Source organism: Trichechus manatus, unplaced genomic scaffold (assembly GCF_000243295.1).
Source record: "Trichechus manatus latirostris isolate Lorelei unplaced genomic scaffold, TriManLat1.0 scaffold00016, whole genome shotgun sequence".
Taxonomy (NCBI): Eukaryota; Metazoa; Chordata; class Mammalia; order Sirenia; family Trichechidae; genus Trichechus; species Trichechus manatus.
This window is the reverse complement of record NW_004443952.1, coordinates 15,647,730-15,673,804: the sequence shown is the minus strand read 5'-3', so window position 1 is coordinate 15,673,804 and position 26,075 is coordinate 15,647,730. Positions and strand designations below refer to the sequence as shown.

General features: G+C 38.9%; 1 protein-coding gene across 9 annotated transcripts in view; it reads left to right on the top strand.

The window, feature by feature from the left end:
• FKTN (fukutin) overlaps nucleotides 1–21,367 on the top strand; it is a 73,941-nt gene extending 52,574 nt beyond the window's left edge. For all 9 annotated transcript variants that reach the window (XM_023727428.1, XM_023727425.1, XM_023727422.1 and 6 more), the window contains one exon: nucleotides 13,109–21,367. In XM_023727428.1, coding sequence (XP_023583196.1) covers nucleotides 13,109–13,322 — 214 coding nt within the window. In that variant the 3' untranslated portion in view covers nucleotides 13,323–21,367. The remainder of the gene's footprint in view (nucleotides 1–13,108) is intronic.
• Nucleotides 21,368–26,075: the final 4,708 nt, after the last annotated feature.

Here is a 26,075-nt window from a genome sequence, read left to right as displayed (position 1 = left end):
ATCCTGATTACCAAGAGGAAATCAGATTGATATTACATAATGGAGGTAAATAAGAGTATGTCTGGAATGCAGGAGATTCCTTGGGGCGTCTCTTAGTACTACCGTGCCCTGTGATTAAAGTCAATGGAAAACTACAGCAACCTAATTCTGACATGACTACTACTGACACAGACCCTTCAGGAATGAAGGTTTGTGTCACCCCACCAGGCAAAGAACCACGACCAGCTGAAGTGCTTGCTGAGGGCAAAGGAAATACAGAATGGGTGGTGGAAGAAGGTAGTTCTAAATACCAGTTATGGCCATGTGACCAGTTGCAGAAACGGAGACTGTAATTGTTATGAGTATTTGTACTTTGTATGTGTGCATCAAATATTTTTGTTTCCTTCACTTATAAAATATAAGCTGTAAATGGGGCTAGTGCATTTTTGATTGTACGCATGTTAGTTGTATCATGTTAGGTGCAAGTATGACTTTTTCATTGTCTTTATTCAGAGATTATGTATGGTTTAAGGAGATGTGTACATGTGCCAGGTTGACAAGGGGTGGACTGTGATGGTTAAGATTGTGTGTCAACTTGCTTGGGCCACGATTCTCCGTGTTTTAATGTAATCACTCCCATGATTGAATATACTGTGAGTAGCCAATCAGATGAAAGGGAGTCTCCTTGGGGTCGTGGCCCGCATCTGTATATAAGCAGACGTTCTGGCTTTTTGCTCTGCGGCTGCTTCCTGTCGTCTCATCTCCCGTTCTTGGGACTTGCGCTGTCAGCTTATCTGCCGAACCTGGGATTTGTCGATCTGCCCAGCCTGTGAGTGGGAGCCCTGCTCTCCAACCTTCTGATCTTGGGCTTGCCAGCTTCTGCAGCTGTGTGACTTGGGAGAGGCCTCCACCCTGATCCATGGACTTGGGACGTTCTAGCCTCTACAATCACGTGAGCTGTTTCCTTGATATAATCTCTCTCTATATATATATTTATACACTTTACTGGTTTTGCTTCTCTAGAGAACCCAGCCTAAGACACAGGTTTTATTGTATTTTTTGAAAGATTGAAGGGGAACTTGGGAAGGAAAAAAAATTTTTTTTCTCCTTTCTAAACTTTACTCTGCGTGGCTTCAGTGTGAAGTCTTTGGTCTTAAGATTAAATAATAATTATTAACAGCAGTAATAAAGCTACCAGATTATCTGCTGTACATCAGGCACTATGGTAGGTACTTTCAGATAATGCTCATGTTATCCCTTTGGGTTCAGTATTCTCACCCCCAGTTATAGGAAACTAAGAGAAGTAAAGTAACTTGCTCTAAGTCATCTGGCCATTAAAGGCAGGACCACAATTTAACTGCAGAACAGTTTGACTCTTAAACCTAAACACTTTCTACCAAGAGTTAGTTTAAATGAGTTAATACATGTAATGTATTTAAAACAGTACCTGGTACGTAGTACTATGTAAGTATTAGCTACTGTTGTTACTGTCATCATTGTTAGTTGCCCTTTAGTTGACGTCAACTCATGGTGACTTTGTGTTTGACAGAATGAAACATTGCCCAGTCCTGTGCCATCTTCATTATCATTGGTATGTTTGAGTCTGTTTTTGTGGCTGTTTTGTCAGTCTGTCTCATTGAAGGTTTCCTTCATTTTTGTTGGCACTCTACGAAACAGGATGTCCTTTTCTTGCTGTTGGTCTTTCCTAATGATGTATCCAAAGTAAGTGAGTTGATGTCTTGCTGTCATCGTTTCTAAGGAACATTCTGGTTGTATTTCTTGTAAGATTGATTTGTTCATTCTCTTGGCAGTCCACCGTATATTCAGTATTCTTTGCCAACATCACAGTTCAAACACATTTATTCCTCTTCTGTCTTCCTTCTTCATTATTCAACCTTTGCATGCATATTAGGCATTTGAAAAGACCATGGCTTAGATCAAATGCACTTTAATCATCAAAGTGATATCTTTGTTTTTTAAAACCTTAAAGAGATCTTTTACAGCAGTTTTGCTCAATACAATATGTCATTTGATTTCTTGACTGCTGCATCCATGAATGTTGATTGTTGATCCAAGGAGAATGAAATCGTTGACAACTTCAGTTTCTTCTCCATTTATCATGATGTTGTTTATCAGTCCAGTTGGCGGAAAGCAGAAAGTACCAGAAAGATGTTTACCTGTGTTTTATTGACTACACAAAGGCATTCGACTGTGTGGATTGTAACAAATTATGGAAAATATTGCAAACAGTGGGAATTTCAGAACACTTAATTATGGTCATGTGGAACCTGTACAAGGATCCAGAGGCAGTTGTTTGAACAAAACAAGGGGATACTGTGTGGTTCAAAATTGGAAAAGATGTGGCAGAGTTGTATTTTTTCACCTTACTTGTTCAATTTGTATACTGAACAAATAATCTAAGAAGCTGGACTATGTGAAGAAGAATGCAGCATCAGGATTGGAGGAAGACTCATCAACAACCTGCAATATGCAAATGGCACAGCCTTTCTTGCTAAAAATGAAGATGACTTGAAGCACTTACTGATGAAGGTCAAAGACTACAACCTTCAGTATGAATTACACCTGAATGTGAAAAAAATGAAAATCCTCTCAAGTGTACAATTGGACTGATTTTATTTCTAGGTCTCATGATACACATTCAGTCCCTAGTTCTCAGTCTGTCATTTCTTTATCTAAATCTCTTCTTTTCCCTAAAGTCCAAATTCCAATCTTCACCATTTTCTGGATTTTTTGTATCTTTTTTATTCTCCAGAGTCTCATTCATCAGTAATAACAAATAAATAGAACTATGCCTCCAGGATGTAAACTTCTTATTCCACAGCCTCACAGTTCCTACAGATACTGCCCAGGTTTCTTTGGGTGGTTTCTTTCCTTCCTATCCGAATCAACTGATGTGAATAGAGGCCAGACGTTTGAGAGGTCGTAATAACGGCTAACTTTTACTGAATATTTACTGTGTGCTAGGCACTATGCCAAGCTTTTTTATATGCCTCATTTCGTTTAACCCTCACAGTGAGTTTACAAGAGAAATTTTATTATTGTCATCTTCATTTTACAGATGGGAAAATTAAGGCTGTGCTAATACTTAGACCTAGGTCCATTTCAAGCAAAACTCATGTTCTTATCTGTACCCTATGTTAGTGTGACCACAATCTTTATCATATTGTTAATACTCCCTCCATAAAAACAACTCTTCTATTGATTAACACTGTCAGCATAATACAGCTAACTCTGAATCCTCTAATAGGAAATCTACTATACTGTGACTCTTCTCCTTGGACTAGTAGTGAGTTATTTATACCTTCTGATATTTGCAGTTCCGCTTATTGTACTGTTCTGCAGAGAATTTGGATTTGTTCTCTGTGGGACTATACTCCCATCCAAGTGTGGTTCCTATTTATCATTTCTGCAAAATTTATTTATCATTTGCTATGTGCCAAGGATACTGATATGAATATAACTTGTTTCTATTCTCAAGGATCTCATAGTCTAGGTCATGAAACTGATTATTAAAGTACAGTACAAGAACCCTGCATTATTATTATTGTCATATATTATAATCTCATAAATTCTAAATCTCACAAATGAACAAAATTTCTATTACTATTTTAGACATTCCATGTTTGTTTAGATTTACCCCCATTTTTATCCTTTCTTTTGTTCTTTATTCTTTCTGCTATCTCCGTGTTTTCATCTAGTGAATTTTCCTTTTAGCTAGGATCATTTTTGTTCTACTAGAAAGAACTTTTAAACATTTTCTTTATTACTGGTCTACTATAATGAATTATCTAAGTGTTTGTTTTTCTGAAAATGTCTTTATATTACCTTCATTTTTGAAAGATATTTTCATTGGATGCGGAATCCTAGGTTGGCAGTCATTTATTTGCTTTTAACCCTTTGAAGGTATGATTCCATTATCTCTTGGCTTTCATTGTTTCTGTTGAAAAGGCAGACATCAGTCTATAAAGGCAGTGTTTGGTTTTGTTTTGTTTTACTGTTTATAAAAGCTTCTCTTTGTCTTTGGTTTTCATCAGTTCTATGACATGCTTTAGTGTTATTTTCTGTAACCAGATTTAAAATTTTTTCAGCCATTATCTCTTTAAATATTGCTTCTGCCTCATTCTCTGTTACATCTTCTCGCCATTAGCCCCAGGGAGCTCTCAAAAACTCTGCTCATTTTCTCACTCTTTCAGCTACTTCTTCAGGAATTGGCAGATGCTGTAGGTGAAAAGTTGCCCCAAATGCCTGACTTGCCCCTTTTTTCTTTCATCTCTCAGATATTGACCCTATAATTCTTCACTGCCTTATTAGCTGTCCAGAGCCTTCAAGCACTTTTGAAAACATTTTGTCCAACTTTTCTAGTTATTATCAGAGGGAGAGCTGGTCCAAATTACCTGTTCCACCATTACCAGAAACTAAAAGCCCCAATCATGTTAATTTTTAGCAATAGGAAAAGATGCAAGTAGATAAAATAAGTGGATGGTGAGAAGGAAAGACTTACAGAGTACTTTTGGTGGAAATCCATTTTTATGCCCTGGGGATGGATAATAATTTATGAATGAGAAACTGCTAAGTAGTCTAGTAGTTTAGGCACCTAACCACAACAAGATGTAGTCTAGATACTAGTATCAATATCTAGAAAACAGTTCTGTTGTACATAAGGTCTCTATGAGTCAGAACTGACTCGACGGCACCTAACAACAGCAAATAGTCTAGATAGTAGTATCAATGTCTAGAAAACAATTGAGAAAGTTATTACAGTAGAGTCATCTTATTACCTATATTAACATAATGTTAAGGGATATAGTTGCCCATCTTCCAAGTAAGTATCAGTATAGCAGGGTATCTAAGAATATTGAAAAAAAAAAAAAAAGATAAATCACAGATCCAGCAAACATATATAATATTAATTCTCAAATTATGTTTGAAAAAATTCTTCCTAGATCCAGTGATGAACCTTGCTGAGCCCTAGGCAAAGGATAGGATTCTTTTGTTGATTATCTTTAAAAGATTAAAGTATTTGAGAATAAATGGTAGTGGGAATCCCGGGGATGGGATCTTTACTTTTATTTGATTGTGCTGTTCCAGATGTAGAGGTCTGAGTGAGCAATGTTGTAATACCAGTAAAAGTACAGTATTTTATTTCTCAATACCTTAAGGCTTTTCGCAGCTGTACAGGCCTTCTCAATCTTCTTTGTGAGCATGCTTTATTCTACCCTGACTTTATGTGTATGTGTGTGTGTATAAAGAACTGAAGAAAAATTTCAAGCCTTGAGTTGCAATAATGAAGGATTCTATGGGCAAAATATTGAACGACACAGGATGCATTAAAAGAAGATGGAAGGAATACACAGTTGCTGTACCAAAAAGAATTGGTCGATGTTCAGCCATTTCAGGAGGTAGCATATGATGGTACTGATGGTACTGAAGGAAGAATCCAAGCTTCACTGAAGGCATTGGCATAAAAACAAAGCTCCAGGGATTCAGGGAATACCAATTGAGATGTTTCAACAAACGGATGCAACACTGGAAGTGCCTGCTTGTCCATGTCAAGAAGTTTGAAAGACAGCTACCTGGCCAGCTGACTGGAGAAGATCCATATTTGTGCCCATTCCAAAGAAAGGTGATCCAGCGGAATGTGGAAATTACCAAACAGTATTATTACTGTATTTTTACGCAAATAATGCGCACCTTCTACGTTTGTTTGCCAGCTGTGCCCTCCCCTCCTCGAGGTATTTTCCTAAATGCCACTCTATTTTTTTCTTTTTTTTCACATGTTGTAAAAAAATATATAGCATAGCGCACCTACAAAAATACCTTGTGGGGGGAAGGCACACTGTCAGACAAACTTGAAGGTGCATGTTATTTGCATAAAAATACAGTAATACCATATGCAAGTAACATTATGCTGAAGATAATTCAAAAATGGTTGCAGCAGTACATCGACAGGGAACTGCCAGAAAATCAAACTAGATTCAGAAGAGGACGTAGAATGAGGGATATTATTGCTGATGTCAGATGAATCTTGACTAAAAGCAGAGAATATCAGAAAGATGTTTACCTGTGTTTTATTCACTGTGCAGAGGCATTCAACTGTGTGGATCATAACAAATTGTGGATAACATTGTGGAGAATAGGAATTCCAGAACACTTAATTGTGCTCATCAGGAACCTGTACATAGATAAAGAGGCAGTCGTTCAGACAGAACAAGGGAATACTGCATGGTTTAAAATCAGGAAAGGTGTGTGTCAGGGTTGTATCCTTTTGCTGTACTTATGCAATCTGTATGCTGAGCAAATAATCCGAGAACCTAGACTATATGAAGAAGAATGTAGCATCCGGATTGGAGGAATACTCAGTAACAATCTGTGATATGCAGGTGACACAGCCTTGCTTGCTGAGAGTGAAGAGGTCTTGACGCACTTACTGATGAAGATCAAAGACTATATAGCTGTCAGTATGGAGGACACCTTGTACCCAAAGACAGGGCTCCAGAATACATAGAACAAACTCTTTAACAGTACTGAAAAGAGAAATTGACAGTTCCACAATAAGAGTAGGAGACTTCAGCACACCACTCAGTAAAGGCAGAACATCTAGAAAGAAACTCACCAAAGATACAGAAGAGCTAAAGGCCATAGTCAACCAACTTGACCTCATTGCCATATATAGAACACCCCACCCAACAGCAGCAAAGTACACATTCTTTTCCAACACACATGGAACGTTTTCCAGAATAGACCACGTATTAGGCCACAGAGCAACCCTCAACAAAATCCAAAACATTGGGATAATAAAAAGCATCTTCTCTGACCACAACACCATAAAAGTAGAAATTAATAACAAGAAGAGTAAGGAAAAAAATAAAAATCAGGTACATGAACACTTGCTTAAAAACCACTGACTAATAGAAGAAATCAAAGACTGAATAAAAAAATTCCTAGAATCCAATGAGAATGAAAACACACATACCAAAATCTCTGGGACACAGCAAAGGCAAGTGCTCAGATGTCAGTTTATAGCAATAGACGCACACATCAAAAAAGTATGGAGTACACCTTAACATAAAACAAAAATCCTCACAACTGGACCAATAAGCAACATCATGATAAATGGAGAAAATATTGAAGTAGTCAAGGATTTCACTTTACTTGGATCCACAATCAATGTCCATGGAAGCACCAGTTAAGAAATCAAACTGTATTGCATTGGGTAAGTCTGCTGCAAAAGACCTCTTTAAAGTGTTAGAAAGCAAAGATGTCACCTTGAGGACTAAGGTGCACCTGACCCAAACCATGGTATTTTCAGCCTCATATGCATGTGAAAACTGGACAATGAATAAGGAAAATTGAAGAATTGATATTTGAATTATGGTGTTGGCGAAGAGTATACTGAATATACCATGGACTGCCAGAAGAATGAACAAATACGTCTTGGAAGAAGTACAGCCAGCATGCTCCTTAGAAGCAAGGATGGCGAACTTCATCTCACATACTTTGGACATGTTAGCAGGAGGCACTAGCCCCTGCAAAAGGACATCATGCTTGGTAAAGTAAAGAGTCATCAAAAAAGAGGAACACCCTCAATGAGATGGATTGACACAGTGGCTGCAACGACGGGCTCAAACATAGCAGTGATTGTGAGGATGACACATGACTGGGCAGTATTTCATTCTGTAGTACATAGGGTCTCTGAGTCGGAACTGACTCGACAGCACCTAGCAACAACAACGTATATATATAATACAGAGTTTATTTTAAAATACATATTTTGGATTAATTTTAAATTTACTGGAAAGCTGCAGAGATAATACAGAGAGTTCCAGTATACCTCTCACCCAGTTTCTCGCAATGTTAACATTTTTACATTACCATGATACATTTGTCAAAACTAAGAAACCAGCACTGACGCATTACAGTGTATGACTTTATTTGGATTTCACCAGTTTTTCCATTAATGTCCTTAATTGATGTCATTAATTTCCATTAATGTGTTGTCCGATCCAGGATACCACATTGCATTTAGACACGCTGCCTTTTGAAACTTGCTTTTAATCCAAGATTTTAAGCATGTCACTGGTAGTACCAGATTATTATCATACATCATCACATATCCAAGTTCTGCTATTCAAGGGCATCGAGTTGCCTTAGTTTTGAAGTCACTCCTCAGAAAGCTTAGCTGGAAATTACCTCCCCCTTCCTTTGAATTTCCATAGATTTTTTTCTTGTACCCTCTCATGCTGTATTGGGATGCTTTTTCTGATTTGTCTGTCCTTTCTGGGGGTAAATAGATAGAATTAGGCCTGGTAAATCTGTCAGGTTGAGTGAGACCTGCACCCTACTGGTCTTGCACTGAGTTAGTTAAGATGATATTGGGTGATGTGAGATTAATAACTTGATCCAATTTAGCATCTTTGGAGAATTCAAGTTAAGTCACCCCAGTTGCTTAGAATCACTTTACTCCACAAGAAGTTAAAGACTAGAACAAGTTGTTGAAACCTCACTCATAGGCTCTTTCAGCATCATAGATTGCAACTATGCACCTATAGTCTTAGCTCTCAAGAAACATTTGTCTTTTTAGCGCTTACAGCTGCAAAGCTAAAAAGGCAGATTTGAATGATTCAAGTGAGTTTATTTAAAACATTGGCTTTTCTGAAAACAATCTCACATTGCCTGTTCTGTTTATGCCTTCATATTTTACAAGATATAGATTGTCTTAGGCCTTTTTAAATATACCTGCAAATCTCTAGTGAGTAGCAGGTACAAAGTTGAGGGATTGAGGGAAGGACTTTGAATGTATGTTATATGGTAGCTGTATACATACAATATACAGCAGTGGCTGTTCATTTAATAAATCTTATAATTAACAACAACAAAAAAGACGTTTTTTGCAAACTTGGAATAGAAGGGACCTGGGATATCTTTAACCTGAAAAAGGGTATATACTAAAAATCTAAAGTGAGCAATCATATTTAATGATGAAACTTTAAAAGTTTTTCCATTAACACCAGAAAAAATATAAGAATGTCTGCTGTTTCTGGTTATGTTAAACAGTATGCTAGAGGGTCTAGGCAATGGAATAACAGAAGAAGAATTAAGAGAAGAGATAAAATTGGTAGTGAGAATGGATCATTTTGCTGTTTTCCAGGGAATTCCCTGAAAGAATGGCTCTGCTGCTCCAGCTCCGGAGTTTAATACAAATTTAGGTTTAAAAAGGTCAAGTTCAGTTATAGTTGATGCTGTCTCTATCTCATTATAGCCTAACTAGGTAGTGATAATTAAAAGAGTGTTGTTCCAGAGTGATTGAAGAGCTTCTTTTTCATTTAGCGGTTACCTTCATGGGCTATACAGGTAGTCCCTAACTTACAGTGGGGTTCCATTCCGACTACTTCATCATAAGTTAGTTCTGACGTAAGTCTAAAACCTTTTTTTCCCCATTATTACTGCCTTTTATTATCAGTATGTTTTTTAATCCAATCTTTGAACATCTGCAAGTAAACATCAGAGAATAATAACATTAGCAAATCACATGCTGCAACATTGTATGTAGTACATATTACTAACAATAAGATGTACAAAAAAAAAAACAGCCAATCTTAGATGTGGTTTGTCGTAACTCGAATATGTTGTAAGTCGGGGACTACATGTACAACTAAACTGATGAGATTAGTTTATCCTAGCACCAATAAGTAACTTTACAGATTTTAAGGATGTCTGTGAGAAAAAAATTACCTACTCCTAATAAGTTAATTCTGACTAATGTTTGTGCAAAAATAAAATGAATTAAAAGTGATATGGAATTGAAAATGAATGGAAGAAATTTCCTATGATAAAACCGTAAGATCCCTTAAACATACATTCTGATTTAGGGTTGTCTTAGTCCGAATTTACATCTGTTCACATTTTGGGTTCTATCCCAGAGCCTTAAGGTGCAAACTTAGCTGAACTTAATCATAGCTTTAAAAGCCAAGGTAGCATTGTAGACCCATGGTGAATTTTAATTGTAGTCATTATTTACTGGTAACCTGGACAGACTACATGGCATGTACTGTTCTGTGTCAGTCACTGCCCCCTTCCTCTCTACAATCTCATTTTACTGTCATTTGTCATATTTTATGGTTTGTTTATCTCTCCTCTTCTCCTAGGAAGCTGGAATTTTCTTCTGCTGAATGCGTCGAATGAAATATTTGGAAAAGCAAACCACAATGTTTCAGGATGTTTTTGTTTAGGGACAAGAATTAACATTTGAGTTAAATTGTCTTTGAGTTATTTTCACATTATTTATATATTTAAAATGTTTAGGTTCGTGAATCCATCTTCAACATATTTTTGCGCATACATTCTTCATTGTTCAAAATACTGCTTTCATAAAATTCATAGTTTTCATATCTACCCTGTCTATCCTGGACCTATGATTTTTCTCTTTTTGTTTTTTGATGAGACTATAGAGGCTAATATTTAAGAGAGGGAGAGAGAAGTTTCCTGGCCTGTGTTACTAGATAGACCATGATTTCTGCCTCATTTCAACTTCTGTGTGCCAAGTTGATAGGATGGGACAGGTGGGCATTCTGCTGACCAGCATCTGATTGGCGAGGCTGTAGGCGAATGATGGATGGATGTGTCTGATGACAAAATAAGCAATGCCATGAATATGAGTGTGCAGAGTAAAATTGGGAACAGCAGATGGTTGGGCTAAGCTGTATCCTATTTCTTCCTCAGTTATGAGATTTGCCTTGGCCATCTATTCACGGAAGCCAGCTGGGATTGTCCATTAACTGCCAGCACTCATTAGTTTGAGTAGAAGTGACTTGTTGCTTTCTTCAGAGTTTGTTCAGCCTCTCGTTTCTGTGTGTATGGCTTTCTGTTCATCTGATGGTAAAACATAGGATATTCAAAAGCAGAATTAAATGTGAACTGACCTTTCCTTAGAGAACATCCCAGTTAGATACCATTTCCACAATAGGATTTTACTTTGGCAACTGACTTTTCCCTGTTCTTTTCCTTTAATCCTCTGACATTTTAAATTCTTGTTATCTTTGCTATTGCTACTTTGGATCTGATCCCTGAAAGTTCTTCCTGTGTTGGGAAGAGAAGACTATTTCTCAGAAAGCACTAAAACAGAATATAGGGCTATAATAAAAACTTAAAGTAAATCTAAAAGCTATTTTTAACTTTCTTTTGTAATATATAAAATTTAATTCACTTGATCCAAAATACCTTTAAGAAACATGTTTTAATTTCCAAAACTTACCTGTTAATTCAAATAGTTCTATAACAGATACTAAGTTCATTATAACTCATTTTCCTTGGGCTGGTTTAGAGAGGTTCTGCAGTCATCTGAGGTGACTACAGAACTTCAGAAAGGTAGAAACTGAGTAGGTTTATGTGACGTATGGAACCAACAGAGAAGCCTGGCAATGCAACTTGGAGTCACAAAATGCACGTTGGAGTCATGCTTGCACTATGTCCTTGGGAAATCCAGGTTATGAAAGAAAAGGAGATCCATCTTACACGTGTGCTGTTTATTTTAGTGTTCTCTAGTCAGGTTCTTCCAGTAGCAATTTGAATTTGATGGAGATTTAACAAAGTGTAACTTATTGGAAGTAAATAGGAAAAAATGAGTTGGGGGTGGGGGGAGCAAGTGGTAAAGTGAAAGGTGGATCAGGAAGAAGGTGGTTGTAATAGCGCTCCTTAAGGAGGGTTATTGTTGAAGCACAGTACACCACAGCATTAGATGTGTACTCTTCAACTTTTGTGGGGTTAAGGAGTTGAAGCTTCACTCAGCTGACTTAGAGGGATCCTACTATGTTGATATGTTCAGGTATGAAATTCTCACTACAGTATTCCATGAGTTAGGAAAGGAGTTTGAGAAATACCCTCGTTGGCTCTGGGAATTTCTTCCTCAGCTATCTGATTTAAGTAGGTTACCCAAAGTCATCTGGGATGACAGTGAAACCCAGGGGACAGAAATGAACACGACCCTTCTCAAAGTCGGGAGCATTTACAGTGCCACTATCAGAATGCCATAGATTGCCAGGATTGACTGAGGTTATCTGGCTGACTAGGAGGATTTCATTTCCTTTCTCACTGTTGTATGTGCTTCTGTCCATGTATTAAGTATTGTAAATATTAGAAATGTAGTCAAAAGGAATATTTATTCTCTCCTCTAACTGAGATATTTAAGGAATACCCACTGCCACTGAGTCAGTTCTGACTCATAGCGACCCCATAGGGTTTCTAAGGCTATAAATCTCTACGAAAGCAGTCTGCCACATCTTTATCCAGCGGAGCCACTGGTAGTTTCAAACCACCAACCTTTCGGTTAGCAGTCGATCACTTTAACCACTGTGCCACCAAACCAAAAAAAAAAAAACAAGCCCATTGCCATCAAGTCGATTCCAACTCATAGCGACCCCATAGGACAGAGTGGAACTGCCCCAAAGGGTTTCCCGGGAGTGGCTGGTGGATTCAAACTGCCGACCTTTTGGTTAGCAGCCAAGCTCTTAACCACTGTGCCACCAGGGCTCTTTATATAAGGAGGTGGCCTCAGCTGAATCCAGGGACTTTGCTGGGATCTTTACTGCTCTGTCATTTTTTCTCCATCTTTTGGCAACTTTGGCATTGAATTGATTCCCTTGCAGGCTCTCCCTGCTAGTGGCAAAGATGGCCATTAGCAGTGCTCACCTTTTGTCCTACCAGCTTAGAAATCTCAGCCAAAAAAACCCATCTTTTCCTGATAGTTTCAACTGAAGTACCAAGGCTTTCTCATTAGTCTAACTTGACTAAACCTATCTCTGTAACTTACTGGCTGACGTGGATCTTTTTGCCCATCTCTGGAGCTTCAGGGTGGTATCAGCCCCTCCTGAACCATTATGGACTGTGAATGGGGAGGGATGGTTCCCCAAAGAAAAATTGGGGTGCTGTTAACATTAGAAGAGGAAAGGGATGCTGGACAGTCAAAAACAATAAAATGTCCACTATATCTATCCCTAGAGCTATTTAATAGAAGATTGTCCCCAGCCAAAAGTACACTAGCAACTGGGCTCCTTAGTTAGAACCTCCACTATTGAAGCCTAACCCCTCCCACCCTGCCTCTGTTTCACTACAGGTACCTGTTTCCCAAGTTTACTCTGTGCTGGACTGAATTTGTAGACATGAAGGTTCATGTGCCTTGTGAAACCATTGAATACATTGAAGCCAACTATGGTAAGACCTGGAAAATTCCTGTGAAGACGTGGGACTGGAAACACTCTCCCCCCAATGTGCAGCCCAATGGAATCTGGCCTATTTCTGAGTGGGATGAGGTTATCCAGTTATACTGAGACACTGGGTTGAAATGGGAGAATTCCTCTCCTGAAAAAAGGTGGTTAACTGTTAAAAAAAGGTACATAGCTATTTGTCAAATGTAGGTGAGAACCAAAGAAAAATGACAAGGGTGAAGACACAGAAAAAGCCCTAACTCTTGTGCAATGTGATTTATTCTCTCATTCAGCATTTATTGAGGGAGTTTCTCTGTGCCAGGTACATTGCTAGGTTACAGCTGAATGAGACAGATGTCTGCCTCCTTTCTCCTCCCTTTGGTAAGCGTTCTAATTTTCCTTTGAAGAAAACACTCCCACCCTTTTAAGAGCTCAGATAGAATGTGATATGTCTCTATAAGGGTTTTTTAAAAGTTTGATAATGTTTAGATTGGAAGATGAGCCCACTAGGCAAAGCTAAGGAAGGATATACTAGTTAAAAAGAGTAACCTGTTCCTTCTGAGCATTTAAACTGGTGTGTTAGTGCTACTTTTAAGATTGTGGAGTCTGAGTTAATAGTTAAGTGATCAGACTTTAAGTGACATCAAGAAAAGATGCTAGCAGATTCATTTTACAAGCAACCTGATGTGGAATTCATTTAGAGCATAAGACATTATTCTACAAGAGCTTATTTCCAGCCTAGTCAAAGATGAGTAAACTTCTATACACTCTTACTATTTTCACGTTTGATGTGAGAAGAAAGCTTGTGCTTGTGTGGTGGTTCGGTTTCCAGCCATTGCCCAAATATTTTCACTGACCTTAGATGGCCTTGTTGACAAATTGTTCAAGTGAGACCATGCTATCAGACATGATTTTGAAAGGGTTGTGATTTTCACAAAACTTATTTTTCTTATTTTATTCTTAGCCACTCTGTTAAGTAAGAATGTAACTACTGATGGACATTTCATATTTTCTGAATTTATAATGCTTGCACTTCCAATTTTAATATTAACTAAAATATTAATAGAGATACCTCTGATTTTTCTAAGTTTACTCTTCAGTGTATTCATTCATAAATTACAGCTCCATATCTTTAATTTGTGGCCTATAAACCAATTTAAATGGCATGTAAACCTATCTATTCCCTCTACTCTCCCACTGCTATATCAAGTCTCCAAAAATAGAATATAAATGATGAACCTGGTCACTGTTTCCCACCCCAGATGATAGTGTTTGTAAAGTTTGTGTCCATCCCTAGTCAATCTGTTGAATATGGAAGGGGCAAGAATTCACAGTTCCTTACTTTGTCAAGTACCACCAACTCTGGAACCCTCAAGTTTCCTTTTTCCCATCAAGACACATCCCTCAGTGGGCTGGAATGGCCATCTCCCCCATCCATTCATGGATCACTTTAATTATATATTTAAAGTGAGAGGTAAAGGGAAATACAGGCACAAACACTGCTATTTTTTTTTTGTTGTTGTTCTAGAAAGAAAGTCTTATATCTTATCTACGTGGCTTAGGATTACTTCTGGACCAGCTTGGCAGATTTTGTCCTAAGACTGGAGAATACTAGAAATTTCAGAAATAGAAACCACAAGTCTGAGGGAATGGGCTGACAGAGTTTCCCTAAAACAAAGTTGAGGAAAAAGTAACCTACAACCACTCCACTCAATTTTCAAAACAATAGCAAAAACTTTCTTTGATAAATTATATCCAGCAGCTGCCTTCTCTTATGATGAGCTCTCAAGGCAGAATCATTGTGTTTTTTCATCAGTAACGTGGTCAGGTTTCCAGAGATCTTTATAAATTATCAGCAAACTTGTCCCTAACTGGCAGGCCATCATAATCAGCTTTCTCTGTCTTAGAAAATCAGCCTATAGAATTCACACCCAAATTCAAAGTAGTTGACTCTAACTTCATTTTTTTATGCTTAAAAAAAATATAACAGATAACATAGTGTTTCTGGGCAAAATCCACCCTACTTGGTGAGGACCATTTGCTTGTGCTCAGCATCTAGAAGGGCACACACGCAACATAATCTGCCAATTCCAAATTGGAACTTCCACTGTTTGCAAGGGGATCTTACCCACCCTTGTTCAGGTTAGTTTTACCTGTCACTGGAGTCCAAGATCTTGGAGTGTCAGAAATCCAAGATATCTGTCTGCTTTGGTAGAGGTTCCATATCCTTTCCTTCATAGACTGCTGGCTGCTGAAACACCTCTCCTGTCAGCCTGCTGGTTTCACAGGCTTCAGCTCTTGGATGTTACCGTAATTCGAGAAGGAGATCCTTTCCCCTAGACCCTAAAGACCAAGCTGTCCTTTGATACAAATTTAGCCATACTTCTATCTTATACTTCTTAACAGTTGTACTCTTCTTGAGTGTCCAGAGACCTTGGGTCAGGTTGATCCATCATCAACAATCAGATCACCTTTCTTTCCTCACCTGAGTATGCCAATAATCAATCTCCTACTCTGACCACCTTCAGGAGCAGTTTGCCTTGCTTAGCAGGAGAAGACCTCCAATATTAACTTGTTGGAAATTAGGTGCCCGTCGATGTCGCCAGAGAGATCCTTAGAGGCAAGTTCCCTCTCAGTTAACAACCAGGTAGCACTCAGTCCTTCTCTAAGCAGGGAGCACTCGTCCTTTTCGTCTCTGCTGTAGCTACTGACATCTGAACCCTGGTATAAAACCACATTTCCCAAAATTGAGCATCCTTAAGAATAGCTGGTCAGTGGGATAACAGTTTTCCTTGATCCCCTAGCTACAAACCCTGAAATGTGACCAGTAGGTGGCAGAATATCTACCAGCATGCCCCAAAACAACTTAACACTGGTGTGAAAATCATCCTGCTTTTGCATCATAAAAGCTAAATGTAAAAGCTTAATGCAGTACTTTTTCTAACCCTCGTATTTTATAACTAAATATGTTCAGAGAGGAGTGATTTGAGCAAGAAACAGCTGAGGTTAGAACCAAAGAGTATCATGATTTCTAGCCCATTCTTATTTTGTTTGCTTCATGGCACAGCATCTTTAACCCTGCTTGAGGTGCTTTATAGGGAAGTCATCCAGTGGCTCAATGGGACTAAGTTTCAAAGTATTTCCCACTTAATATCTTTTTGTTCAGATTGAGAGATTCTGAGGTGACAGAGAGGTCCAATTTTCTTGTCCAGAATTCTTAGAATACCTTCATACCTTTATCTGAAAAATACCTTATTTACAAAAGATTAAATAGTTCATATCTGGAAGTGTCAACCTTTAGTCATGATATTCTTAATGTTTAGGAGTACCTGATTCTCCTAAGCTCAAGATATATCCCATTGCTTCTTTACCATTCTGCTTCCCCAGGGAACCAATCTGCCAACTGCCAACTTCTAGAGCCCCTCTTCCTAAAGCAACTCTTTCTGTCTCAACTCCTTTCCTTCATAGAGGGTCTTTACCTGGTAGTAGTAGTCTGTTTCAAGGAGCCCTGATGGCACAGTGGTTAAGCACTTGACTGCTAATCAAAAGGTCGGCATTGAGAACCCACCAGCCCCTCCGCAGGAGAAAGATGTAGCAGTCTGCTTCTGTAAAGATTATAGCCATAGAAACCCTATGGGGCAGTTCTGCTCTGTCCTGTAGGGTCACTATGAGTCAGAATAAACTTGATGGTAATGGATTTTAGTGATCTGTTTTACCAAAGAGAACAGTAGATGTAACTGGGGTGCTTTTCCGTTTTCAGGACTTTTTCTCTGGTTGGTTTGAAAGAAGTCTGGAGTAATTAGTTTCAAGTATTTAGACTGCTTTTAATTGTTCATACTGATACTCCCTTAAGGATACAAGTATTTGAGAGTGGATTCTGCTCAGTAGCTTTTTTCTTCTGTGACCCCAAACCATTGTTTCTATACTTCTGTGACCGCAAACCATAGTTTCTGTTCAGTTTCTATTCTACAAAGTTTTAAGTAGCACCTATGACAAGCAGTGTATTAAAACTTTACATGTAGGGAATCAGGGGTTTATAGGTTGGGAACCAGAGCTGCATCTGATAAACACACTGGAATGAGCTTCCACCCTCCAGTCTAAAACTTCACCAGTATCAGGAATCTAAGGCTACAAATGTTTTCTAGGTCTTCCCTCTAGTTTCAGTTTCTGGAAAATGAACAATTCTTTCATCCTCCTAGTTATAAATCCCCAGGTGAAATCTCCCCTCAACACTTAGTCAGAAAGTGTTCATTCCCACCTCCGAACACATAACTATCAGTTGTAACAGCTTTTAAAGCATGGAAAAACTCCAGTTACTGACCAGTCAAAACAATTTCTCTGAAGAAATGTCCTAGCAGCTATTTCTCTTTTTTTCCTCTTCTCTATTGTTGATACCTGGGCTAGGTTCCCTTTAACATTTTGATTAGGGAAGGCAGAAGGTTGCCATAAAAAGATCACAAGGTTTTGAATAAGGCCCAAGTCTGACTCCCGACTTCATTGTCATCAGGGACCTCTCAGCCTCAGTTTCCACATAGGTGAAATTGAGGAGTGATGGATACTTCTGAGGGTTCTTAGGAGGATTAAATGAGATGATTATGTAAAGTTCTTAGCATCAGACCTAGGATTAAGTAAGTACTCAAGAAATGTTTGTTTCCTGCTTCCAGGGCCCTTTTCTAATTAGTCCTCAAATGGAATTAAAGAAACTGTGGGCAGGACACATTGCCTTACTCAGAAAGTTGCATGACTGCATTTGCATAAGAAAAAAAAATTTTTTTTAAATTCTCTATCAGGGCATTGAATCCAAATTTTATGAATTTAGAGACATTTCCAAGTCACTTCCTTCTCCAAGAAGAATTTGTATTTTCATTTTGTTGGTCAAGCAGTTGTCTCCTAGGATCACTTTATATTATCCCATTGTTGTTTTTGTTAGTTGTCATCTAGTCAGTTCCTACTCATGGTGACCCCATGTGTGCATAGTAGAACTCCTCCATAGAGTTTTCAACGTATGCTATCTAATTCCTTGGTCCCAAGCATTTCACTCTGTACCTCTGTAGATTTGGTGCCTACATCTGCCCTGGACTTATCTTTCAATGTTGCAGCTTTTCCTAGAGATAAACCCCCCTTCTTGTTATTGCATCTTTGCCCAGCCAAAATCAGATATGTGTCGTGATTTGGAGATACAAAGAACTTGAAATATTTGGTTTAATTTAATTGTTTATGCTGATGAATGTATCAGTGTTAATGAAGGAGAATTGAAAATATCCATTTCTACCTTCTGCCCCAAATTTGTGTTTCTCTCTTTTACATGGATAAGTTCAATTGCAAATTCTCATTGACCAGGCAAGAATCAGAAGGGTATGTGATGCCATTTTAAACTGCCCTGCATCAGACTGAGATCCCAATTATAGCTTATAAGTCAAACAAGAAAAAATTAATGGTGGTATATTTTGTACAGTACCAGTACTAAAGTAGACAAGGGTAAATTTGTTAACGATATCTCTCTTTCTATATTTTCAGAACTTCTAGCCTAGAATGTTCCCGCTTGAGACCCTCCCCAGCCCAACCTAATACAGAGATTATGTAGGGACTCATTAGTCAGCAAAGTTGCTGTATACTTTGAGCAGCTCTCACAGTGGGGTTGAAAAGGAGAGTATGAAGGAGAAGTACAAGTACTGTATTTTGTTCTATAAAACAAGATACTGTCTCATGCTCCTTTTTTTTTTTTTAACTTAAAAAAAAATACAAGATTTTGCAGCCTCTAATGACTCATTCAGAGCATGGAGAATAGTTCATGTGTTTGTTAAATAAAAATCATATGTAACTATTTGCCCCTTCCATTTCATAACTTGAAATACATGCATATGCTTTTTCTAAACAAAGTCATGTTTTAAACTCAAGTAGATTTCAGTGTATGCTTACCAGTGCACTATTCAGTTTTATCTTCAGGTACAGATAGTTTGTGGTACTACTGAAAATATCTTCAGTCTTTTGATGAGAATTTGTAATATATAATCTAATTTGGGTTGAGAATAAAATTTTATAATCTCTTGCGATGTTTTGTGTTTATTTTCACATCTTGAAGTAGAAATAACACTCATAAACAATCCTATAAACTAATAATTTTGCCACCAGTACAATATTCCTAAAATTAAAGTCCAGGCACCCTATATACTTGGGAATCCAAGAGTTCTCCATTAGAACCTACCAGCAGAAGACCACAGCCACCAGGAACACACCTGTAATCAAACAGAGGTAGGTTTATTAGCTTCTTGCAGCAAGGGAGAACACCCACCATGGAAATAACATGTTTCAAGAAGAAGGGACTAGAAGGGGGTGTTACTGGATTTGAGCTAACTCAGAATTAGTGAAGAGTAGAAAAACGGCACAGAATAAAAAGTCTTAGTTTGTCCAAATTGAACAATGTCTAAAAAAATAATAACACACTGTGACCAAGTGGGATTTATTCCAGGTATACAAAGCTGGTCCAGCATTTGAAAAGCAATCAGTGTAATAACCATACAAGCTAAAGAAGAAAAATCGTATGATCATATCAGTTGACATAGTAAAAGGAGTTGACGAAGTTCATCTCTCATTGATTTAAAAAACTCAGTAAGTTAAAAATAGAGAGGAATTACTTCAGCTTAATAAAGAACATCTACAAAAAACCTATACATCAGACTTAATAGTGAAAGACTGAATGCTTTTCTGCTAAGATTAGGAACAGGGCAAGGATGTCTGCGCGCACCACTCTTACTCAACATAGTGCTAGAAGTTCTGACCACTACAATAAGGCAAGAAAAAGAAAAGGCATACAGATTGGAAAAGAAATAAAACTCTATTTGCAGATAACACAATTGTCTACATAGATATGACCAAACAATCTATTAAAAAATAAAACCTCCCAGAGCCAGTTAAGTTCAACAAGGTGACAGTATATAAGATCAACACTTCAAAATCAATCAAATTTCTATATACTATATTAACAATAAACATATGGAAACTTAAAAAACACAATAACATTTACAAACACTCCAAAATGAAGCACTTAAAACACGAGGATCTAAATGCTAAAAATGCTTATTGAAAGACATCAAAGAAGACCTAAATGAATAGAGATATATACTATGCTCATGGACTGGAAAACTCAACATAGTAAAGATGGCAATTCTACCCAGATTGTTCTATAGGTTTAACACAATTCCTATCAAAATCTCAGCAAGGTTTTTTGTAGACAAATAAGATTATCCTAAAATTTATGTGGAAAGGCACAGACCCTATAATAGCTCAAACAGTCATGACAAAATCAAATTAGTAGAAAGATTTGAAATCAAGATCAGAGTTTGTCTTGACATTTCAGTAGATATAAGGACTAGGTGTCATTAACGCTTTATGTTGCAGATGAGGGAGCTGCACTTTTAGAGATAACAGATGTTAAATCCTTGTCTTCTGACTTGAAACACAGTGGCTACTCTCTGCCAATTCTAATTAACTGCTAATCAAAAAAATATATATACTTTGAAAGCAACCTTTTATACTGAAAGTCGGAAAAATCACTCTACCTTTATTATGTAACTATAGTAGTCAAGACAGTGTGGTATTAGTAAAGGGATAGACATTAATCAGTGGAGTTAAATAAAGAATCTGGAAATTGGCCCACATAAACATGCACAACTGATTTTTGACAAAGGTGCAAAAAAGCAATTCAATGGAAGAAGGATAGCCTTTTCAACAAATGATGTTGGAGTGATTGGACACTCATAGGCAAAAAAATGAACCTTGACCCAAACCTCACACCTTATATGGAAATTAACTCAAAATACATTATGTACTGAAATGTAAAACTATAAAACTTTTAGGGGGGAAAAGAAAATCTTCAGGGCCTAGGGCAAGGCAAAGAGTTCTTAAGAGTTGACACCAAAAGCACATAAAAGGAAAATATGTCTTTCAGCTGTCTTAGTAGAAGAATGACAGTCTCATGGTTAGAGAAAGTATGATGGGACAAAGGAAGTTCTTACCCAGAGGGTTCCAGGGAACTAGAATAGGCATTTTAGGCTCAGATGAATTAGGGCAGGAGAGCTGGTAATGAGGTCCTAGGCTCTGGGGAAGACATGAAGGCACTTTCTGGAATGGGGTGGCGAGTGAGGCACAAGGGAGCCAATGGTAGTGCTCAGCCCAGACACAGTGTATAATCTGGGAGATGTGGAAAGAAGATAAAGCAGTTTCTACACCTGCTGCTTTAATTGGGAGCAGGATGGACTCTCCACATGGGGACAACAGAGGGCTTGGCTGTGGGAGTTGGGGAGAACAGAGGCCAGGAAAGAGGGCCCAGTAGAGATTAAATTCTAGGTCTTAACTTAGTCTTCATTTCCATATTGTTTGTTCACCTCTGGAGACTGTGGGCTCCAAGGGTAAAGAGGAGCTACTCCAGTTGTCCTAGGAAGGCAGCCTGTGCTAGCAGCTGACCTCCATCCTCCCAGCTACTCCCCACCCCCACAACTGTGGAGAAGGCTTGAGAGTCCCCAGGCTTTCTGAGGTATTCTGGGCTACTGAATCAGGCCAGACCAAGTCTATTTTATGATTACTCTTCCCCATTTCTGTCCAGCCAGATTCTGCCGCCTGGAACAGTGAGCCCAAGCAGGGACTGCTGGCTGATGGCGGCTGGGCCAGACATAGTCCCTTCCAGATCTCGGGAGCAGCGAGGGGGAAGAGCCAAGCACAGGTTTTAGCTTGTTAAAACTACCTTGGCTGCAGTGTAAGTCCCAGAAAGGGTCTGAAATCCCAGCTAGTGATGTACTTATTTCAGACAACGTGCAAAGAAACCAAATTCCCACCCACTAGAAAATATGGATGTACTCTTGGTTAGTGCAGAATTGTCTGGGTACTGAAAAGCAAAGGTGAGAACAGTGGTGGGAAATCAAGGTGTCCTCTGTAGGTATTTTTTGTTGGAGGCAGAGTGAAGGTTGGATTTAAGGTGATATCCTCTAATTGTCTTAAGAAGTGCCAGTGGAACCTCCTGGAAACATCTGGATTTGAGGGGCTAGAGGGTGGCTCCCTCATCCCCCTAGTCTGTGTGTTTGTTTTGGGATTTGTCAGTTTGGGAAGCTGAGAGCCCTGGGCAGCTCAAACCTGACAGATCTTCCCCACCTGCCCGAAGCGTGGCCGAGGGGCAGAGGCCCCTCCCCGGCCCAATCCTGAACCTCTGCTCTCCAGCCCATGGAATTGTGGCCTTTATTTCAAGCCCCGTCCCCAGAGGGCTGTGTGGGGAATAAGGACAGCTGATAAGCCTAACAGTATTGACTTTATGGGGAGTATTCAATGAATTTACTTTATGTAAGTAGCCTGTACTCTTATCTGCTGCCCACAGAGCATCTAAATCCCCATTTAGGGGGTTGATGAGTCATGTTCCTTGTACAAAGACCAGAGAATAAACAAGGAAAGGGGAGTCCCACCCCCACCCTGCCCCTTTCTTTTCTCCAGTACCTGGTCCTGCCCTACTCACCCCACACCCTTACCTTCTCACTGACTTTGAGTTTATTGCCTGGAAATAGAAGCACTCACCATTCCAGGCCTAGAGTCAAAGCCAAGCGAGCCCTCGTTTTGATAACATCAGCAGCTGGGCACACCCAGGGTTGTGTGTGCATCCCTCTAATTGGTAACTATGGAAGGCACACCTGAGGCAGTTGTGTGCCCCACTTTCTGCTGCAACGGTCAACATTTGCTCTGGGTAGAAGTACCCGCCTGGTCTCTTACCAGGTGCCTCAGTGAGGAGATGTGTGTGCCTGTGTGGGTGCTACCAAGGTTCCTGGGACTGTGGCTGGAGAGTGGGAATGAATTGTGGGAGAAAGGCCTGATGCCAACTCTTCAGACAAAGATTAGCCTGGACTATGGGACATAAAATGATAACTTGTGAAAAGTGTGCTTCTTAGCTCAAGTAGATACATGAGACTAAATGGGCAGCTCCTATCCGGAGGCCAGATGAGAAGGCAGAGAGGGTCAGGAGCTGGCTGAATGGACACAGGAAATCCAGGGTGGAAAGGAGGAGTGTGCTGTCACAGTATAGAGAGAGCCGCTAGGGTCACATAGCAATGTGTGTATAAATTTTTGTATGAGAAACTAACTTGAATTGTAAACTTTCACTTAAAGCACAATTAAAAAAAAAAAAAGTTAAGAAAAAAGAAAGGCCTGTTGCTCAATAGAAGCTTTTCTTTCCCCCTCTGTCATCTTCCTCATCCAGCTCTGGGCTCTGTTTGCTCCAAATAGTGGAAAGAAGGAAATGCTTTTAATAGCACAGGACTTGAAGCAATTGGAAGGAGAGAGGAAGGACCAGGGTACTGGATTGGGCAGATGAGAGAAAATAACGAAAGTGCCTTTTGGAGGAAATTAGAGGCATGTGTTTGGATTTCTCATCTAGCTTTTGGATACAGTTTTTCTGGTAATAAAATATAATAATAATATTTATTGAGCAACTATGGCTTTATTAAGTGCCTATTGCTATCATTTTCTATCATTTACATACATTAGCTCATTGAATCTTCACAATAACCCATGAAGTTGATATTATCCCCTGAGAAAACTAAGGCTAGGGGAAGTTAAATAATTTGCCCAGGGTGACAACTGATGTCAGAGCAATGATTCAAACACTGGGAAGTCTGCCTTCAAAGTCAAACCCAAGGTATGCTCAATTCCTATACTAAACTGTCTCTTGGTATTTCCCAGTATCTTATCTCACTTAATCCACATCAAACCAATGAGTATTTATGCTTCTCATTTGATTGGAATCAAGTTCGGAAGGATACCACTGCCGGCTCACTGTATATCAGAGACTCTGGTCTGCAGACTCAAGCATCTTTCCTTCACCGTCATGACTAGGGAATGACATCAGAGAAGTCCAAAACTGGTAATAAAACAGCGAGAACCCTCTTTGCTTGTGAGAGAAGACCAAAGGTCTCACCCCTCTGGAGCCATTCCCACTGCTTAGCAGAGCTATGGGCTGTGTCCTTGTATTTCCTCTCCCAGATGTCCTGTTTTCCTCTGTCACCTGCTTTCATCTGCAGCTGCTTGCTTGATTAGTTTTTTATTTGGGGGAGGTTGGAGTGAAGGGAGGCAGGAAGGGCCTTGGAGGATGTGAGCTTGTCACTAAATTGTCCTGTGAATCAAGTGACATTAACATTCTTGAGAATTTGCAGTGTCTGCTGGCTCTGGAAAGATATTTAAGAACCACTAGTAAAACAGAGTCAGCCATATGCTGAGCGCTCCTTTAGTATTTAACTTATTTTGGAGAATATTTGTCTAGGATGATAAACTTAAATTATATATGTGCAGATGACACAGTCTTGCTGAAAGCAAAGAAGACTTAAAGCACTTAACAGCCTTCAGTATGGATTACACCTCAACATAAAGAAAACAAAAATCCTTACAACTGGACCAATAAGCAACATTATGGTAAGCGGAGAAAAGGTTGAAGTTGTCAAAGATTTCATTTTACTTGGATCCACAATCACCACCCATGGAAGCAGCAGTCAAGAAATCAAATGATGTATTGCATTAGGCAAATCTGCTGCAAAAGATCTCTTTAAAGTGTTAAAAAGCAAAGATGTCACTTTGAGGACTAAGGTGCACCTGACCCAAGCCATTGTATTTTCAATTGCCTCATGTATGCAAAAGCTAGACAATGAATAAGGAAGATCAAAGAACAATCAATGCATTTGAATTATGGTGTAGGTGAAGAATATTGAATATACATGGACTTTCAGAAGAATGAACAAATCTGTCTTGGAAGAAGGACAGCCAGAATGCTTCTTAGAAGCAAGGATGGTGAGACTTCATCTCATGTACTTTGGACATATTATCAGGAGGGACCAGTCCCCAGAGGACATCATGCTTGGTAAAGTAGAGGGTCAGAAAAAAAGAGGAAGACCATCAATAAGATGGATTGACATAGTGGCTGCAACAATGATCTCAAACATAACGATTGTGAGGATGGTGCAAGATTGGGCAGTGTTTTGTTCTGTTGTACACGGGGTTGCCATGAGTCAGAATTGACTTTACAACACCTAATAACAACAACTTTATAGTTAAAATATATAATTTCTCATGTTAAATGACAATACTTTGATGAAATGCCTAGCACCACACCTAGCACTTAGTGCTAAATAAAGGGGGAAGAGAATTCAGTGCACAATCCCGAGTTGGTGCTCCATGCCATCCCCCAAATCCCAGCCATCATCTCCTCACCTGCATTCCTGTCATGGGCTACTAACTCGTCCTCCCGTGTCCTTTCTTGCCCTCCTCCATACAACAGCCAGAATTCTCTTCTTCTTAAAAAACAAACAATCACCAAGAACCATCTTCCACAGCCTTGGAAGCATTCACTTCTCGGGAAACAAGCTATGCATCTATTGACAGAAACCTAAGCAGGCTGGAGGCAGCTGTTCGGAGAAATGAGTCAGAGCTGGGCTCCCCTGGGGCACAGGTTCCCTAGGTCTCCCTGGCTTGCATTCATTCAACAAATGTCTTATCAAGCACCTTTTATGTGCAGCAAGTGCATAGTGAATTGGGTCTAGTGATTAACGAAATAAATCCTTGCCTTCATGAAGCTTACAGTCTAGTAGGCAAGCCACACAACAAGCAAGTAAGCTAAAAAGAGATTTGTTTAGAAGATTTCAACGTGGAGATAAGAGCCCTTTAAAAAAAAAGAAGGGAGCCAAAGGAATTTAAATTTGCCAAAAAAAGTTTCCTAAAAAGATAAAACCTATGACTCTGAGTCACACACACACACATACACAAATTAACTATAAAAGATGGGCATAGTCTTATTAGGAAAATACAAATTGAAAAAATAGGGATTGTAGTATTAATATAAAACAAAATGGGTTC